Source organism: Phoca vitulina, unplaced genomic scaffold, assembly GCF_004348235.1.
Source record: "Phoca vitulina isolate PV1807 unplaced genomic scaffold, GSC_HSeal_1.0 scaffold64, whole genome shotgun sequence".
Taxonomy (NCBI): Eukaryota; Metazoa; Chordata; class Mammalia; order Carnivora; family Phocidae; genus Phoca; species Phoca vitulina.
In genome coordinates, this window is record NW_022589767.1 from 1,274,058 (window position 1) to 1,295,178 (window position 21,121).

Here is a 21,121-nt window from a genome sequence, read left to right on the forward strand (position 1 = left end):
CTGGTGGAAACATGTCAAGAAAAAAGTGAGAGATGATAAACATGGGATAATGTTCAGAATCTCAAGTTTATACCACTGACTGATTTCTACATATCTAAATGGTTTGAGACTTTACTAACTTTAGTTGTGGCAAAATAATATTTATTCTTTTCTGATGCTTTCCTTAATGTTTCTGTGAAGATTTTTGTGCAAAGAAAACTGCTGTCTTTAAGGAATTATTAAAAGCAAAACATAAAAAATCCTGGTACAAATAACTAGCTTAACATTAATGCTTGTTTCTTTTCTTCTTCTTCTTTTTTTTTTTTTTTTAAAGATTTTTATTTATTTATTCTAGGGAGAAAGAGCGCAAGTAGGGGGTAGAGGGAGAGACTCTCAAGCAGACTCCCAGCTGAGCAGGAAGCCCGATGTAAGGCTTGATCTCATGACCCTGAGGATCATGACCTGAGCCGAAATCAAGAGTTGGATGCTTAAGTGACTGAGCCACCCAGGCGCCCCTAATGCTTGCTTCTTAATAAAGAAATACTAATTATAAGTGAAACTCACCCATGAAGAAAAGGAAAAACTAATTTAAAAACTGTCCTATAAGAGTAATATATAAAGTTTTAGTCCTACTTACAACAATCCAGTTCATCTGACTTGTCACTGCAATCCACATTATGATCACATTTCTTATGTTTTCCAATGCATTGACCGTTGGAACAGCGGAACTGATCAATTAAACAAAGCACTGGGGAAAAAATGTAAATAGTTTTCTTATTTTTACTAGCATGTAAAGTCAAACTCTGGCAAGAGTGAAAAAGTACTTTCTGGATGTAAATGAAAAACAAATTAGACTTTAAAATATAACTTAAAAATTATTCTCTGAGGATTTCCATTGGTAGAGAGAAAAGAGTAGAAAAAGAAATCCAGCAGGAAATTTCCTATTTTGTTCTTTACATTGAATTTCATCTTTCACTAATAATTCTGTTAAGAATTAAAGAATTCTATCTACATGCATTTCTTTGTTTTATTTATTTATTTATTTATTTATTTATTTATTTATTTATCTGAGAGAGAGGAGAAAGTGTGCACAAACAGTGGGTAGGTGCAGAAGGAGAAGCAGACTCCCCACTGAGCAGGGAGCCCGAACCAGGGCTCAATCCCAGGACCCTGGGATCATGACCTGAGCTGAAGGCAGAGCTTAACCGCCTGAGCCACCCAGGTGCCCTCTACGTGCATTTCTAGACACTAAAAAATTCTGGAGAATTTGTTTTTACCATGTTAAAGGTTAGTGGTGCAAAGAGGAAGATATGAAATTATTTTACATTGTAATAAATAAATCTAAATCAGAGTTCAATGGAAACAAGGACTATTTTTACATACTGAAGGTCTAACTTACGGGCCTCATCTCTCAATCTGCAAAGCTTATTAAAGTGTATAAACCTTATGCATGATAAGTGGATTAAAACAACAATATGGAACATGCTACTAGGTTTAAACATAATAAAGTCAAATGTACTTGAAAAAACCCCAAATCTACTATTGAGCCAAAGCAATACCCTGAATTTCAAACAATTGAATATTAATGGAAAAAAAGACTACACAACCAGGCCCCAGGAATTTCAGATACCTTCACAGTTCTTCTCATCTGATTTATCCTGGCAGTTTGCATCTCCATTGCATCGGAGGGCACCATCAATACACTGCCCACTGGCACACTGGAACTGGGACTCTGAGCATACGGGACAATTGAGCTCGTCGCTGTGGTCTTCACATTCAGTAAACCCATCACAGCGCCAAGCCACAGGAATACAGTCAATTTCTCCCGTGAAACAAGTGAACTGCTGAGGAGAACATGTTGGGGGTTCTTCAAATGAACAAGGGGGAGAGGAGTGACAAAAACACAACAGTCACACAAATGTACAAACACACTTGAGTGAAGCTCACTTAACATATGCAAAACACTTTTTAATAGATAAAATCTGTAAACTACCCCATCTAACCAGAAAATAAATATAATTTTTACACTACTACATTTAGATTTACTAACTTGCAAAACTATAAGACAGAAAAAAGTTTTCTCATATATTATAATTCAAGTAGGATTATTTGCCATCCATTATAATCTCACACATAACTGAGGAATAATCACCATAATCATCCACTACAAATATTTTAAAGTTAGCCTACAATTCATAAATTTTCTAGTGATGAGGTTCTCAAAGAGCAGCCCAGGAACCCTTGGGTAAGAGGATCTACAAAGTCAAAACTATTTAATAATAATGCCGAGATGCCACTTGCCTTTCTACTACACTTGCCCTGACTCAACAAAAGGAATGGCTGGTAAAAGTCTTGGCACATTAGCAAACTCAAGTGGTTATCAAACTGTTACTAGTAGTCACTGCATTCCGCACAGCCATACACTTGATGAACCAGTAAAAATATTAAATATACTAAAATCAACTCTTGGAATACACGCTGTCTCTTCAATAGCATTTGATAAAATGGGAAGTATGCATAAAGCTCAGGTTGTATACCTCAGTATGATGGTTTCTCACAGGAAAGCACTTTGAGTTCTAAGCTCAACCCAAAATGGAACACCATTTTTATTTTAAAATGGAAAGAACTGACAAATAAACTATAGTTATTTACACTTAGGTATCTGGCAAGAAGTTTAAAAAAATATGAATTAGCGAGGAGATAGTCCAAGATGGTGGAGGAGTAGGAGACCTCAGTTTCGTCTAGTCCCAAGCATTCAGCTAGATAGCTATCAAATCATTCTGAACACCTATGAACTCAACCAGAGATCTAAGCTGCAACTCTACAAATAGAAAAGTGACCACTTTCTGCAAGGTAGGAGGTGCAGAGAAGTGAATCTGAGGCCATATATCGGAAGATAAACCGAGCGGGGAGGGAGCCTCCATAAGCCGGCACCCGAGAGTGATAAGAGCAGCAGAGCACAAGATCAGAACTTTTAGAAGTCTGCTCCGGTGAGGGATGTCCCTGCCTGAAAGGTGTTCAGGTGGAAAAGTGGGGTGGAATCCTAGGTGGGACAGTGTGGTTTCAGGGTCTCCGGGGTCACAGGAAGACCAGGGGTGCCTGACTGCGGCAGAGTTCCCAGGCACTGGAGCAGGGAATCTGGCTGCAATCAGCGAGGCCAGGAGTGGGCTCTCAGCTTGGGGTTATCATATACCACCAACCCAGGCACTGTGGGGTGACTGCTCTCCGAGCAGGGGCCCAGTGAGCAGCAGAACCGCAGCAAGACCCCACTCTCTCCCCCAGGAGCGGCACAAGTGCACACCACACAAGTCTGCAGGGTTTGGAGCCTTGAAACGGGGTTGTGGGCCTGAGACAGAAATACCTGGTCACAAGTTGGGTGAGCACGGAGTGCGGTTGGAGACCAGGGAGATGGAAGTGATTGATTGCTTTTCCCTGAGAGCACACTGAGAAGTGGGGCCCCCACTCTCCGCTCCAGGGCTGGGGATTGGGAGGCTGCCATTTTCACTGTCATCCTCTAAAGAGCACAGAAAGCCTTCAGGGAACAAAAGCCACATAGAGCAATCTGGAGCCGCTTACTTAGCCTGGCCCCGTGGCAAGGGTGGTGCAGTTCCACCTGGGACAAAGACACCCGAGAATCAACGCAATAGGCCTTTCCCCCAGAAGATCAGCAAAAACATTCCACTAAGACCAAGTTTACCAATCATCATATACAACTGTAAAACGACAACGCTACGGGAAAACAGTATATAGAATTCATGTTTTTTCCCCCCATTATTCCTTAGTCTTTCAATTTTAATTTTTTTGTCTCTTTCCTTTTTCAACCAATTTCTTATTTTATCAACTTTTGTAATTTTCATGTTTACAGTTACATTCTATCTTTTTGTTGTATTTAATTTTTGTATATAAGTTTTTCTTTCTTTTTAATTTTGGGAAGCAGTTTCTTCTAACAGACCAAAATACACCCAGAGTCTAGTGTATGGACCTGTTCTCTTCACCTGTCTGATACTCTTTTTTTTTTTAACTTTTCTTTTTTTTGTTAAAGTCTTTTCAAAATTTTTATCTCTACAATTACATTCTATCCTTTTAATGTATTTAATTTTATTTTTGTGTGTATATATATATATCTATATATATGTGTATATATATATATAAGCTTTTCTTTCTTTACAATTTTGAGATGTAATTTTTTCTAACAAACCAACCAAAATACACTCAGGATATAGTGTATTGTGTATTGCTCTGTTCTGTTCACCTGTCTGTTTATAATCTTTCTTGTTTTCTTTTTTTTTCTTTTGTCTTTTAACTTTCATTTTTACAGTTACATTCTATCCTTTAATTGTATTTAATTTTATTTTTGTACATATATAAGTTTTTCTTTCCTTACAATTTTGGACCTAGTTTTCTAACACACAGACCAAAATATACACAGGATCCAGTGTATTGCTATTCATCTGTCTGATTATATTCTATTTTTTTTAATTTAATTTTTTTCTTTTTTCTGTTTTCAGTCTCTTCTGATTTGTTTAGTGTGTATTTCTCTAGGGTTGTCGTTGCCATTTTAGTATTTTGTTCTCTTGTTCAGCTATTCTTCTCTGGACAGAATGACAAGACAGAAAAACTCACCTCAAAAAAGAAAACAAGAGGCAGGACTGACTGCCAGGGACCTAATCAGTATGGACATAAGTAAGATGTCAGAACTAGAGTTCAGAATAATGATTATAAAGATGCTAGTTGGACTTGAAAAAAGCATAGAAGACACTAGAGAATCTCTTTCTGGAGAAATAAAAGAATTATAATATATATAATAATATATAGAAACAGTGACTTTACAGGTAATACAATGGCACTAAATTCATATTTTTCAATAGCTACTCTGAATGTAAATGGGCTAAATGCCCCAATCAAAAGACACAGGGTATCAGACTGGAAAAAAAGCACCACCACTGATATGCTGTCTGCAAGAAACTCATTTTAGGCCCAAAGACATCTCCAGATTTAAAGTCGGGGGGTGGAAAACCATTTACCATGCTAATGGACATCAAAAGAAAGCTGGGTGGCAATCCTTATATCAGATAAATTAGATTTTAAACCAAAGACTGTAATAAGAGATGAGGAAGGACACTACATCATAATTAAAGGGTCTATCCAACAAGAAGATCTAACAATTGTAAATATTTATGCCCCTAACATGGGAGCAGCTAATTATATAAACCAATTAATAAAATTAAAGAAACACATCGATAATAACACAAGAGTAGTAGGGAACTTTAACACCCCACTTTACTGCAATGGACAGGTTGTCTAAGCAGAAGATCAACAAGGAAACAAGGGCTTTGAATGACACACTGGACCAGATGGACTTCATATATTCAGAACATTCCATCCTAAAGCAAGAGAATACACATTCTTCTCGAGTGCACATGGAACATTCTCCATAATAGATCACATACTAGGCCACAAATCAGGTCTCAACCAGTACCAAAAGATTGGGATCATTCTCTGCGTATTTTTGGACCACAATGCTTTGAAAATGGAACTCAATCACAAGAGGAAATTTGGAAAGAACTCAAATACAGGGAGGCTAAAGAGCATCCTACTAAAGAATGAATGGGTCAAACAGGGATTAAAGAAGAATATTAAAAATTCATGGAAACAAATGAAAATGAAAACACAACTGTTCAAAACCTCTGGGATGCAGCAAAGGCGGTTAAGAGGGAAGTATAGAGCACTACAAGCCGTTCTCAAGAAAGGTCTCAAATACACACCTAACTTCACACCTGAAGGAGCTGGAGAAAGAACAGAAAATAAAGCCTAAACCCAGTAGGAGAAGAGAAATAATAAAGCTTAGAGCAGAAATGAAATAGACGGGCTCCCCGCTCAGTGGAGAGCCTGCTTCTCCCTCTCCCTCTGCCTGCCTCTCTGCCTACTTGTGCTCTCTCTCTCTCTGTCAAATAAATAAATAAAATCTTAAAAAAAAAAAAAAAAAAAAAAAAAGAAATGAAATAGAAACCAAAAGAACGGTAGAACAGATCAACGAAACTAGGAGCTGGTTCTTTGAAAGACTTAATAAAATTGATAAACCCCTGGCCAGACTTATCAAAAAGAAAAAAGGACCCAAATAAAGAAAATAATGAATGAAAGAGAAGAGATCACAACTAACACCGAAGTAATACAATTATAAGAACATATCATGAGCAATTATATGCCAACAAATTGGCAATCTGGAAGAAATGGATGCATTCCTAGAGATGTATAAACTACCAAAACTGAAACAGGAAGAAATAGAAAACCTTAACAGACCCATAACCAGCAAGGAAATTGAAGCAGTAATCAAAATCTCTCAAAAACAAGAGTCCAGGGCCGGATGGCTTTCCAGGGGAATTCTACCAAATAGAAGAATTAATACCTATTTTTCTGAAGCTATTCCAAATAATAGAAATGGAAATAAAACTTCCAAACTTGTTCTGTAACGCCAGCATTGCCTTGATCCCAAAGCCAGACAAAGACCCCACAAAAAAGAGAATTACAGACCAATATGCCTGATGAACGTGGATGCAAAAATTCTCACCAAGATACTAGGCAAAAGGATCCAACAGTACATTAAAAGGATCATTCACCACGACGAAGTGGGATTTATCCCTGGGCTGCAAGGGTGGTTCAACATCCACCAATCAATCAATGTGATACACTACGTTAATAAAAGAAAGGACAAAAACCATATGATACTCTCAAAGACGCAGAAAAAGCATTTGATAAAGTACAGTATCCTTTCTTGATTAAAACTCTTCACAGTGTAGAGATAGAGGGAACATACCTCAATATCATAAAAGCCCTATACAAAAAGCCCAGGGCAAATACCATTCTCAATGACAGCTTTCCCCCTAAGGTCAGGAATAAGCCAGGGATGTCCACTATCACTACTGTTGTTCAACATAGTACTAGAAGTCCTAGCCTCAGCAATCAGACAACAAAAAGAAATAAAAGGCATTCGAATTGGCAAAGAAGTCAAACTCTCACCCTTCCCAGATTACATGATATTCTATGTGAAAAACCCAAAAGACTCTACCCCAAAATTGCTAACACTCACACAGGAATTCAGCAAAGTGGCAGGATATAAAATCAATGCACAGAAATCAGCTGCATTTCTCTACACTAACAATGAGACAGAAGAAAGAGAAATTAAGGAGTCGATCCTATTTACAATTGCACCCTAAACCATAAGATACCTAGGAATAAATCTAACCAAAAAGGCAAAGGATCTATACTCAGAAAACTATAGAACACAAATGAAAGAAACTGAGGAAGACACAAAGAAATGGAAAAATGTTCCATCCTCATGGACTGAAGAACAAATATTGTTAAAATGTCTATGCTACCCAGAGCCATCTACACATTTAATGCAATCCCTATCAAAATACCTTCAACTTTTTTCACAGAGCTGGAACAAATAAAATTTGGATGGAACCAGAAAAGACCCTGAATAACCAAAGGAATGTTGAAAAAGAAAAGCAAAGCTGGTGGCATCACAATTCCGGACTTCAAGCTCTATTACAAAGCTGTCATCATCAAGACAGTATGGTACTGGCACAAAAACAGACACAGAGATCAGTGGAACAGAACAGAGAAGCCAGAAATCGACCCTCAACTCTATAGTCAACTAATCTTCAACAAAGCAGGAAAGAATGTCCAATGGAAAAAAGACAGTCTCTTCAACAAATGGTGTTCAGAAAATTGGACAGCCACATGCAGAAGAGTGAAACTGGACCATTTCCTTACACCTTACACAAAAATAGACTCAAAATGGAGGACAGACTTAAATATGAGACAGGAATCCATCAACATCCTAGAGAAGAGAGACAGCAACCTCTGTGGCCTCTGCCGCAGTAGCTTCTTGCTAGACACGTCTCCAAAGGCAAGGGAAGCAAGGGCAGAAATGAACTACTGGAACTTCATCAAGATAAAAAGCTTTTACACAGCAAAGGAAACAGTTGATAAAACCAAAGGACAATCAACAGAATGGGAGAAGGTATTTGCAAATGACGTATCAGATAAAGGGCTAGTATCCAAAATCTATAAAGAACTTACCAAACTCAACATAAATGGGCAGAAGACATGAACAGACATTTCTCCAAAAACATCCAAATGGCCAACAGACACATGAAAAAGTGCTCAACATCACTCAGCATCAGGGAAATACAAATCAAAACCACAATAAGATACCACCTCATTGTCAGAGTCATTAGTCAGAATGACTAATTGTCATTAGTCAGAATGGCTAAAATTCACAAGGCAGGAAACAACAGATGTTGGTGAGGATGCGGAGAAAGAGGAACCCTCCTACACTGTTGGTGGGAATGCAAACTCGTAGAGTCACTTTAGGAAACAGTATGGAGTTTCCTCAAAAAGTTGAAAATAGAGCTACCCTACAATCCAGCAATTGCACTACTGGGTATTTACCCCAAAGATACAAATGTAGTGATCTGAAGGGGCACGTGCACCCCAATGTTTATAGCAGCAATGTCCACAATAGCCAAATTATGGAAAGAGCCCATATGTCCACTGACAGATGAATAAAGATGTGGTATATATATACTACGGAATACTACTCGGCCATTAAAAAAAAATGAAATCTTGCCATTTGCAACGATATGGATGGAACTAGAGGGTATTGTGCTAAGTGACATAAGTCAATCAGAGAAAGATAATTATCATATGATATGATTCATATGTGGAACATAAGAAACAAAATAGAGGACCACAGGGGAATAGAGGGAAAAATAAAACAAGATGAAATCAGAGAGGGAGACAAACCATAAGATTCCTAATCATAGGAAACCACCTGAGGGTTGCTGGAGGGGAGGCGGTGGGAGGATGGAGGAACTGGGTGATGGACATTAAGGAGGGCAAGTAATGTAATAAGCACTGGGTATTATATAAGACTGATGAATCACTGACCTCTACCACTGAAACTAATAATACATTACATGTTAATTAATTTAAATAAAAAATGAATTAGCGAGCCTATTACTTCAAAGAAAACAATGGCAAATCATAACACTGTACTTTTGCAGCATATTATAACACTGGAGCTTTCAACCAGAAATTATAATTTTGGAAAACCTGTATCCAACACTGCAAGCCTGACAGATTCCCCCTACTTAAAAGTTTTTTCTAATGAGATTGGTGGTGATATAAACATGTGTTTTTGATATTGTCTAAAATCTGAAGATCTAGAATTTCTGATTGGAATTCTAGTATTCCAAATGACCATGGTGTAAGGTTACAAAATCATGCCTGGGTAAAATATCCATTCAGAGCACAAAATAGATCAATGGATTTTAATATAAGAGATTATGAAAAAATATGGTTTCAAATTCCACATGGCAACTAAACCTACAGAAAACTACCATTGCAATATCTGGTATAGAATTCAGTATATATGCATAATTATTTGAAAAGTCTATTACTATAGCTCTCCGCTCACCAACTACACTTCTGTATGAGGCTAAATTTCCTTACATATTTCAACCAAAACCATATACGACAACAGACTGAATGCAGTAGACATGAGAATCCCGCCACCACTGAAGAGATTTACAAAAATGTAAAAACAATGTCACATTTCTCACCAAAATTATTTTGCTTCAGAAAATATAGTTAACTTTCTTAACAGGTTTAACTTGAGAACATGTAAGGGTTTATTATTGTTATTTTTAATAAATATTTTTTAAAGTTCTTGGTTTTAATTTTAACCATGAAATATAAACATAACTTATGCAAACAAAAGCTGTTTGGGGTCCTCAATAATTTTTAAAAATGTAAAAGTTGCTGAGGTCACTCTGAGAATTGCCATTCAAGCCCAATTTCTTTGTTTCTGCAAATGAGGAAACTGAGGCTCAGAGAAGCTAAGTGACTGCCCGAGGTCACAGAGCTTCCTATAAACAAGGGATAATTAAAAATAAAAGATAGGACCAGAAGGACAGTCTCCTTAGTTTTAGCCCATTGCCTTTACTACTATATCACAGGCTTGCTGACTTCTTTTAAAAACCTGTGAGTAAATTCACTAGATAACATAACTTTATTAATATGACTATGGATCAGAAAACCTTTTAACTTTTTTTTTAAGATTTTATTTATTTGCGAGAGAGTGAACAGGTGAGGGAGGGAGAGAGAAGGAGAGAATCTGAAGCAGACTCGGCACTGAGTGCAGAGTCTGAAGTGGGGCTCAATCTCATGGCCACGAGATCATGACCTGAGCAGAAACCAAGAGTTGGACGCTTAAACAAATGAAGCACCCAGGCACCCCAAACCTTTTATCTTTAAAATAGAGAATACTGTAAATTACAGGTGAACATTTTACATGGGGAATTTGAGATATTATTTAGAGGGAATTTGAGCCTATTATGTATTCAGCACTATACCAGATCATGTGGAGAATAAAAATAGGTAAAATATATGGTCCATGTCCTTAAAGAGCTTTTAATTTGACTGGGGATGGGCAGAGACGCATGAATATAACACAAAACATCCCTCTGAACTGCATATCAGGCAAACTGTGGTAACAGTGCTACAATTCAGAGAAAGGGGAGAACAATAAGAGCTAGTGAAGTCTTAAAGATTATGAGGAGATGCTCCTTGAAAAATAAGTAAGATTTAGGACGGCATGCAAAAAGAAAAAAACATCTCTGAAATACCACAGGTCCACTGAGGCAAAACAAAACAGAACATGCAACAGTAATCATCAAACTCTAAATAGCCAAGCAAAAATAAAGTGAGATACTAAAGGAGATGAGTAGGTAAGGCAGGCTCAAATGAAAACACATCTTGAAGGTCAGGCAGATGAATTAAGATTCTGTATTTCATTTACCTCCACAGTAAAATCAATGTTAAATTACCAAAAAAAATTTTTTTATTTATTTGACAGAGAAAGACACAGCGAGAGAGGGAACACAAGCAGGGGGAGTAGGAGAGGGAGAAGCAGACTCCCGGCTGAACAGGGAGCCCAACGCGGGGCTTGATCCCAGGACCCTGGGACCATGACCTGAGCCAAAGGCAGACGCTTAACGACTGAGCCACCTAGGCACCCCAAATCTTGTTTTTTTAAGATTTTATTTATTTATTTGACAGAGAGAGAGAGATAAAGAGCACAAGTAGGGGGAGCAGCAGAGGCAGAGGGAAAAGCAGGCTCCCCGCTGAGCAGGGAGCCCAATGCAGGGCTCGATCCCAGGGGATCATGACCTGAGCTGAAGGCAGACATTTAACTATCTGAGCAAAGGCAGATGCTTAACCGACTGAGCCACCCAGGTGCCCCCCCCCAAAAAATCTTTTTTTAAAAAAGATTTTCCTTTAAATAATCTCTACACCCAACGTGGGGCTACAACTCACAACCCCAAGATCAAGAGTCACATGCTCCACCAACTGAGCCAGTCAGGCACCCAACAAAAAAAAATCTTATACACAAACACTGACTGCAGTTTTACTCTTTTTTTTTAATTTAAAAAAAGTTTTTTTTAAGATTTTATTTATTTATTTGAGAGTGAGCGAGAGAGCACAGGCTAGGGAGACTGGTGGAGGGAAAAGCAGACTCCTCACTGAGCAGGGAGCCTGATGTGGGGCTTGATCCCAGGACCCCGGGAAAATGACCTGAGCTAAAGGCAGACCCTTAACTGACTGAGCCACCTAGGCACCCCTGCAGTTTTATTCTTAAGAACAAAAAAACGAAACAATTAAAATGTCCCTCAACAGGAGAATAAACTGTGCCATATTTTTACAATGAAACACTACTCAGCAATAAAAAGAAACAAACTACTGATACATTCCTCTACATGGCTGAATCTCAAAAATCTTAAGCAAGAGAATCAGACACAAAAAGAACACATATGCCATGACTCCTACCTAAAGCTCAAGAACAGGAAAAGCTAAATTATGGGGATAAAAATCAGAATAGTGGTTACTTCTGGAAGAGAAATGGCTATGGAAGTCATAGAACATGTTAATCGGCATTTGGACCTGCACAAGAAAATAACATATTTACCTCCACATGATAGCTCATCTTGAAGCAGAACCAAGTGCATGGGGCAAGAGCACCTTGTAGTACCATCTCCTTTTACAAGACAAATATGTGAACAGCCACCGTTATCCTGAGCACAAGGGTGCTGTCCTGAAAAAGAAAAACAAGAAGAAAGAAAAGGAAGGGAGGGAAGGAGGAAGGGAAGAAAGGACAGCTCAGTCAAAATCAATTATTTATGAATTACCAAGAAAAACTAAATGTAAAATTACCTTGGACTTTAATCCCACTAACAATATAATTCCTCACTGTATCCCTACACAATTACAAGAAAATGAGGACAATTTAATAATGCAAAATTAACCACTGTCTTTAAATATTTATATATATAAAAAATTGATTATTGAAACTAAAAACATTGCTAAGGAGAATGCAGAGACCTGGACATTATTCTACTTAAAATATAAAAAGTCTTCCAAAGATTTTAACTCAGAAATTCTACCTTTCTAAAAGATGATTTTACTCAAAAAACTGTAGCTTAATGAAATACGGAAAATTAGAGTTGTCACATTAGAAGAAAAAAACTTCTAGAGTTGTCACATTAGAAGAAAAAAACATGGATTGCAACCACTCAGTCAATCAAAATTATTTGCTTAGTCAATTGCAAAAGGTAACTTGCAATGTTACTAATGTTTAATTTCCTTAAATTTGGGATAAATTAAATAAATACAAACTTAGGCAACTTTTCAAAGTCTGTTTTACAAATTGGATTTAATGAAGTTGCTTTGAATTTTCTACTTAGCCTGTGTTGTAAGCAACTTGACATCTGTCATCAGAATACCAGCATCTAATGTAGCCACCCATTTATTATCTGTGTTCTCAATAACACACCAGCCCTGCTTCAGTGTGTGTTGATGAGACTGAGGGAGGCAGCTATCTGTAACTGAGCAGATAGGTTATACTACACAGATGTCCCAAAACAGACATCAGTCATATTACACTAGAATACACAACCTACATATAGCACAACCTTTTAATTCCATGACACTTTTTTTTTTAAAAGATTTTATTTATTTATTTATTTGAGAGAGCGCGAAAGCGAGAGAGATCACAGAGGGAAAGGGAGAAGCAGACTTGCTGCTGAGTGGAGAGCCTGACACAGGGCTTGATCCCAGAACCCTGAGATCATGACCTGAGCTGAAGGCAGATGCTCAACCAACTGAGCCAACCAGGTGCCCCCATGACACTTCTGATAAACAAAAATCTCACTCTTGTTAATGTTATTAGAAATTTGAAAAAAAAAGTTTTTCCAAATATAAAACCATATTTAAGTATTTAATTATAAAAAAAGACATCCCCCCTAAAATTCTGAAAACCTCCACTGAGATTTTCTGCAATAAAATATTCATTTGTCAACTGAATAACTTAGAAATTAAGGCCTTATTTCTATTAAATATTCAGCATGAGTCACATGCATTAACTTAGAATGACAACAATTCTAATTCTCAAATGCCTCTAACTTCTAAGTTCACAAACAGTGACAACAAAATGAAGACCTGAACAAGCAATGGTGCTCTCATTCCACTATTCTCCTTTCATATTCCAGTTTGATTTGAAAGCCTCAGGTTGAGAAGTTCAAGCGTTCAGTAGTTCTCTCTTTAATATTTCATTTAACATTAGCATTCCTGGTACAATCACACAAAACCCATAGTAGTGACTGCTATGAGGAGTCTTTTGATATTAACAAGAAATTAAGGCAAGATGATTAGCCATATTTAAAAGCTTTCAATAAATTAAAAAAATATATACTTTTCTAAGCTGAGAATTGAGAAATTTATCTAGGAGGAAGAAAACCAAGCATTTGTTAATCAGTTTTCTCTAAGTTCATTTCAAAAACTTCTGAACACACTAATTTTTAATTTGTTTTTGCTTAATAAGGTTATTCCAAGATAACTATATTCATCATTATATAAATATAATTATTGCTTTTGTTCAAACTATGGGGGCACACAGGGAACAAAAGAAATATATACTTTATACCAGTATTCTTAAAGGGGCTGAAGGTGAGAAAGAAGGCATGACAAGCAGTCCTTGTTGTATCTGAGGAAATTTTTGAAAATGAGCCAGACCACTTCTTTCCCCCACTTCTGTTTTATGGGGAAAGGTGTTTAATTTGAAAAAGCTCCCAGGTGAGTTTGATGTAAGGCTTTAAAAACAGAGTTTAAAAAATGGCAAAATTAAAAGTGCATGAAAATCTTTAAAGAAAAAGGTAAGAAGGAACGCCTGGGTAGCTCAGTTAAGCATCACCCTTCGGCTCAGGTCATGATCTCCGGGTCCTGGGATCGAGCCCCACATTAGGCTCCCTGCTCCGCGGGAAGCCTGCTTCTCCCTCTCCCACTCCCCGTGCTTGTATTTCCTCTCTTGCTGTGTCTCTCTCTGTCAAATAAATAAAATCTTAAAAAAAAAAAAAAAAGTATAATTTTAAAAAGGTAAGAAGACACAGAAGAACATCTTAATTCTATCTTAATTTCTTATAACAAACATGAGTCCTGCAATTAACAGTATGCCATCAGCACTTACTATATTCCTGAAGGTTCAGCTCTTTCACTGCATGGATGTCACTAAGCTGGGCAATTCGAGCCTGGACTTTGGTTCTACCCTCTCGGCCTGTCATGTCAATTTTTTCAATCATTTGCTGCTGCTTATCAATCCAGTACAGCCAGTTTTCAAACACAGTCAGTCCCACAGGCTGCAAGATATTAGAGTCTTCTAATACTATCCGGTTGGCACCTTGGAAAGGAGAACGTGCAATAGAAATGATTCATGTGGGTCAAATCACACATTTAGCAACTACTGATCAAATACCAGTTAGATTCCAAAAGTACTGAAATAGAAAATATAAGGTATCTATCACAAAAATTAAAAATCATTCTGAGAAGATATATACATACCAGAGAACAGACTAGACATTTAAGTACAAACAAAAGCAAGTAAGTGCCCAATACATAGTAAATACTCTACTTCACAGAAACATGGAAAAGACAGAGTAACTTTCAAAATTTTTTTTAAAAGCATAGTCCATTTCTCAAATTACATTTTGTGAAAAGCCTTAACATATAAATCAGATAAAAATGGGACTTCTTTGGATAGAGCCCAGAGCTTTGAGCTCTTGGCCTCCCCTACTTGCTGAGTATACCTGAGGCCTCTGTGAAGAACCACTCCACCCACACTCCATCTGGCCACTCAGAATACAGAAAAAATGACTGATTCAAAAATGACTGATTCAAAAAAAAATGACTCATTCAAATGACTGACCTGGTTCAAACCTCACCACAAAGTAAGAATTCTTTCTACAACATCCCAGATATGGGATGTTAACTCTTAACAGGCAACTGTTCTGCTGAACTATAAGAAAATTCTTTCATTCAGTGTGTTGAAATCTGTGCCCCACTCTCTCTATCCCGTTTCTCCCTCATTCAAAAAGAAAAAAAAAATATATTCATTCCCTCCCTGCTCCCCATAATAGTCCTTCAAATATCTATAGAACATATTCATGGTTCTTAAGTGATGAGAGTTTAATCAAAGAAGGGCATTAGTTTGTATTTTAGAAATATCAGGGAAAGTTCTAGGAAAGAGGCAAGCATAAAGCTAAGTTTTAAAAAGGGAGAAAAATGGGGAAATATTCCAGATGAGAAGGCACTGCCTAAGTCAACATTCAGATCCAAGGTGGGTTAAACACAAGTTTTCTTAGGCTCCTTCCTAAAATTGTAGTAAAAAATTAAGGTATAATCCATAAGGACAAACAGGACAGCAGAGGACAAAATGATATAAAATTCAGAAGCTGGAGCAGACCAGGGACATAGTAGCCCAGAGAAAGCTAAATGCCTGCAGTTGGTGAAGCCAACAACAAAATCAATTAGCTCAGAAACTGGAAGCACCAGGTAATTTAGGATGGAGCAAAAGGAGGAGTTACATGGCTGGGGCTGAGAGAAAAGGACTGATTGAAAAGAAGTACAAGAAGTTATTCAGCTCCTGGGTCTCCTCCCTTCCTTTATTAGAAGACTGAAGATATACTTTCTGAAGAGGCTGAACCAGATTTTAACATACCAGACAAAGAGGTAGTGCCATACATGGGATTTTACAGGGGAATTAATTAAAAGTCTACTTTCTAACTGGTGAGATTCTCCAATATAAGTTGTGCCCTTTTCCCACTAGATTCCAAGAATATTAGCAGCCAGCTTTTATCCTCCTACAGAAGACCGGAAGATATCCCTATAGGAAAAACAAACCAAAAACAACAATAATCAAATAAAAAACATGAGGTATCCAAGAAAAAAGAACTTCAGATAGTGTCACCTTGGAGTCCCATTAGAAAACAGCCAGGTGTCCATAAGATGTCCACTCCTTCACAGGCCGCAGCAATGGGAAAAGCAGCATTTTAATGCCTCACTATTAAATACAGACAACTAAGGATCACCACATATTTAAAGAAAATGACTTTTTTATATTCAAAGCCCAAAACAGAATAAAGGAATTTAGAGAAACAGATGGAATTAAAAGCAGGAAAAAACCCCAAATCAATAGCAACAAAAACCTAAAGAACAGGATGTTTTGATGGGGGCAAGGCATCCCAGAACACAAGAGTCCTTGGAAATTAAAAATATGATACCTGGAAAAAAATCCCAAAAGAGGGCTGGAAGATAAATTTGAAAAACTCTCTCAGAAAGCAGAACAAAAAGATAAAGAGATGGATAGTATGTGAGAAAAATACAGTTACAGTTACGATCCAACAATTGAGTAAAAGTTCCAGAATGAGAAAACAAATCATTAAAGAAACATTAAAAAACAAAAAACAAAAAACAAAAACCAACTTCCCAGAACTCAAGATGTAAGTTTCCAGATAGAAAGGACTCACCTAGTAACCAGTTCAATGAAAGAAAGAAACAAAGAGGGAAGTCAGGGAGGGATCACATGAAGGCACATTATCATTAAATTCTAGAACATCTGGGAAAAAGAGAAGATGTTAAAAGCTTCTGGAGGGGAAAATAAAGGATCACATATAAATAGGAATCACAATGACATCAAACTTCCCAACAACAATAGAAGACAATAGAGCTCTGCCTTCAAAACTGGGAGAAAATAGTTATGGAACATGAATGCTATATACATCCAAATTATCAACCAAGTGTGAGGGGAAAAAAATTCAGACAAATAAATGAATTTAACCTCCTATAAACTCCTTTCAAGAAGCTAACAGAGGATGTGTTCTACCAAGAAAAAGAAATTAGCCAGAGAAATGGAATCAAGTAAACAGGTTTCAGCACCAAGGAGACTGGCAAGTGCATTTCCAGAATAATAGTGAAAGGAAGCTGGCCTTTAAAAAGCAAGCAAATCCAGATTGGAGCAAGATGATAAAGAGGTAGTGCTTCCAATTAAAAAGAAAAAAGATGGATTGCTTGATGCATCTGTTCTGTAGGTACTGAAACAATATTTACATTAGACAAGATTAACTTCAGGGGAAAAAAGCTATAGAAAGAAACATGCTAATGGTAATATTTTCATAGCCATAAATAACAATTAAGTATGAACTTAAAAATTATAACTATCCTGGGAGGATGGGAAGAGAGTTCATATGAGTATTCTGGGGCTATACAGTTTAAGACAGCAAATATTTTATTTTCCATCAAAGGAAGTCAATTTGTGATGTCTAAAACTGAAAAACCAAGAAATAGCTGTTTTAAAGCAAGTTATAACAAAGTAGATGCCTCAGAGTGGGAACTGAGAGTACGTAGAACAGTAGACTTGTTTTCTGTTATAAACTAAGTAGAAGCATTTGATTTCCACAAATATTTACATGTATCACTTTGATGAAAATTAAAATTAAACCTAAAATAGTAAGAGTGAATAAAAAAAGATTAGCTGGTGGTAACATAAGGATGGTTTCAAGTGGTCCTTAAGAAAAAAGAGCTGTCAACAGTGTCAATGCAGGATGCCAGACATGATGAGGACCTGATCTACTTTAATGGCAGTTATAAGTAAAACACTGGAACCAACAATGAAAAGACATGTTCATTTACTCAATAAACTACGCATGTACTAAATATAATCGTAGTAAAAAGCTCTGTGGGAGGCTAAAAATATAAAGCTGAAAGAGATCCCATGACAAAAGTGTTTGATTGTGTGTATATAAGGAAGAAAAAAAAAAACCAACTATCAACATTACACTAACCTTTTTCAGAAAATAGAAAAAGAGGAAACAATTCTTTTCATGAGGCCAATGTAACCTTGATGGCAAAACGTCAAGTACATTATAAGAAAGGAAAATTATAGGGTAATCATTCTCATGAACACAGACACAAACATCTTAATTAAACAAAATCCTGCAATATATAAAAAGGAAAATGTATCATGGCAAGTTTGATTTATTCTAGCAAACTAGGAACAGAAGGGAATCTCCTTAATCTGATAAAAATGTGATCTACAGAAAAACCTTAGCAAACATAATACCTAATCATGAAGTACTGAATGCTTTCCCCCAAATCAAGAAAAACAAAAATAAAACAAAACCAAAAAACCCAAGGATTCTATTACTCTATTCAACATTGTATTGGAGGTCCTAGCCAGTGCAATAACGCAACAAGGAAAAAGAAACTTTCATTAATTTGTAGGTAAATGATTTAAGAAACCACAGATAGAGTTACTGGGCGGAGCAAGATGGCGGAGGAGTAGGAGACCTGGATTTCGTCTCCTCTCAGGAATTCAGATGGATAGGGATCAAACCATTCTGAACACCTACAAACTCAACAGGAGATCGAAGAAAAGAACAGCAACAACTCTCTGAACAGAGAAGCGACCACTTTCTGGAAGGTAGGACGTGCGGAGAAGTGAATCCGAGGGGATATTCGGGAGGATAGACGGCGGGGGAGGGCCCTCCATCAGCCGCTTCTGGCAAGTGATAGAGCCGCGGAGCACAAAATCGGAACTTTTAGAAGTCTGCTCTGCTGAGGGACGTCACTCTGGTGGCTAAGTGGGGGGTGGAACCCTCGTGGGACAGTGTGGTCTCAGGATCCTCGGGGTCAGAGAAAGACCGGGGGTGCCTGAGTGCGGCAGAGCTCCCAGGGATCGGAGCGGGGAAGCCGGCTGCAGAGACGGAGCCCAGGCGCGGGCTCTCAGCTCGGGGCTGCCATAAACCGTGATCCGCGGCACAGTCGGGCCACTGCTCCTCCAGCAGGGACCCGACAAGCAGCAGATCCAGGGAGACTCACCTTCTTCCCCCGGGAGGAGAGGTGCGGGAGCGCACCGCAGGGATCTGCTGGGTTTGGAGACTCCACACGGGGTTGTGCACCAGAGATAGAAACGCGCGGTCACAGGCCGGGTGAGCACGGAGTGTGGCTGGAGACCGGGGAGACGGGAGTGACTGACTGCTTTTCTCTGGGGGCGCACTGAGGAGCGGGACCCCGAGTCCTCGGCTCCTCCGGGGCAGAGACTGGGAGGCCGCCATTTTCACTCTCCGCAGCCAAAGCTGTACGGAAAGCTTGCAGGGAACAAAAGCTCCCGAGAGCAAACCCGAGCAGATTACTTAGCCCGGACCGGGCAAGGGCGGGGCAATTCCGCCTCCGGCAAAGACATTTGGGAACCACGGCAACAGGCCCCTTCCCCAGAAGATCAGCAAGAACAGCCAGCCAAGACCAGGTTTACCGATCGGTGAGAATGGCAGAACTCCAGCGCTAGGGGAATACTGCACATAGAATTCATGGCTTTTTTATCATGATTCTTTAGTCTTTCAAAGTTAATTATTTTTTTTAACTGTCTTTTTTTTTTCTTTTTTTGAATTTTTCTTTTTCCCCTTTTCAACCAACATCTTATCAATCCCTTTTTTAAAAAAACATTTCTATTTTTCATTTTTAGAGTCATATTCTATCCCTTCATAGTAGTTACCCGTATTTTTGGCATATATATATATAAGTTGTTCTCTCTTTAAAATTTTGAGATAGTTTCTTCTAACAGATCAAAATATACTCTAAATCTCTAGTGTATGGTTTTTTTCTACTCCCCTGCCTGATCACATTCTCTCCCTTTTTTCTTTTTCTTTTTTTTTTTAAATCCTCTTCTTTCTTTTTTCAAACAACTTATCAATTCCTTTTATAAAATTTTTTATAATTTCCATCTTTACAGTCATATTCCATCCCTTCATCATATCAACCCTTATTTTTGTACATATATAAGTTTTTCTTTCTTTAAAATTTTGGGAGGCACTTTCTTTTAACAGACCAAAATACACCCAAAATCTAGTGTGTGGCACTGATCTATAAACCAGCCTGATCATATTTGATCACATTCTGTTTTTGTTTTGTTTTGTTCTGTTTTGTGTGTTTTTATCTTTATCTTTTTCTTTTTTCTCTGTTTCCCTTTCTTTTCCCACTGCTTCAGGTCTTTTCTGATTTGTTTAGAGTATATTTTCTGGGGATGTTGTTACCCTGCTAGCATTTTGTTCTCTCATTAATCTATTCTCCTCTGCACAAAATGACAAGACGGAAAAAATCACCTCAACAAAAAGAACAAGAGGTAGTACCGACTGCCAGGGACCTACTCAATACGGACATTAGTACGATGTCAGATCTAGAGTTCAGAATCATCACTTTAAAGATACTAGCTGGGCTTGGAAAAAGCATGGAAGTTATTAGAGAAACCCTTTCTGGAGAAGTAAAAGAACTAAAATCTAACCAAGTAGAAATCAAAAAGGCTATTAATGAGGTGCAATCAAATATGGGGGCACTAACTGCTAGGATAAATGAGGCAGAAGAAAGAATCAGTGAGACAGAAGACCAAATGATGGAAAATAAAGAAGCTGAGAAAAAGAGAGATAAACAACTACTGGATCACGAGGGCAGAATTCGAGAGATAAACGATACCATAAGACGAAACAACATTAGAATAATTGGGATCCCAGAAGAAGAAGAAAGAGAGAGAGGGGCAGAAGGTATAATGGAGCAAATTATAGCAGAGAACTTCCCTAATTTGGGGAAGGAAACAGGCATCAAAATCCAGGAAGCACAGAGAACCCCTCTCAAAATCAATAAAAATAGGTCAACACCCCGACATCTAATAGTAAAACTTACAAGTCTCAGAGACAAA

General features: G+C 37.8%; 1 protein-coding gene across 1 annotated transcript in view; it reads right to left on the reverse strand.

Annotated features, from left to right (window-relative positions):
* Positions 1-21,121, reverse strand: part of LRP6 (LDL receptor related protein 6) — a 181,164-nt gene that overhangs the window by 14,570 nt on the left and 145,473 nt on the right. Inside the window, exons 16-19 of the mRNA XM_032391785.1 lie at positions 14,567-14,776; positions 12,014-12,139; positions 1,610-1,846; positions 617-727 (exon numbers count right to left, since the gene is read on the reverse strand). Of these exons, the coding sequence (XP_032247676.1) occupies positions 617-727; positions 1,610-1,846; positions 12,014-12,139; positions 14,567-14,776 (684 nt within the window). The remainder of the gene's footprint in view (positions 1-616; positions 728-1,609; positions 1,847-12,013; positions 12,140-14,566; positions 14,777-21,121) is intronic.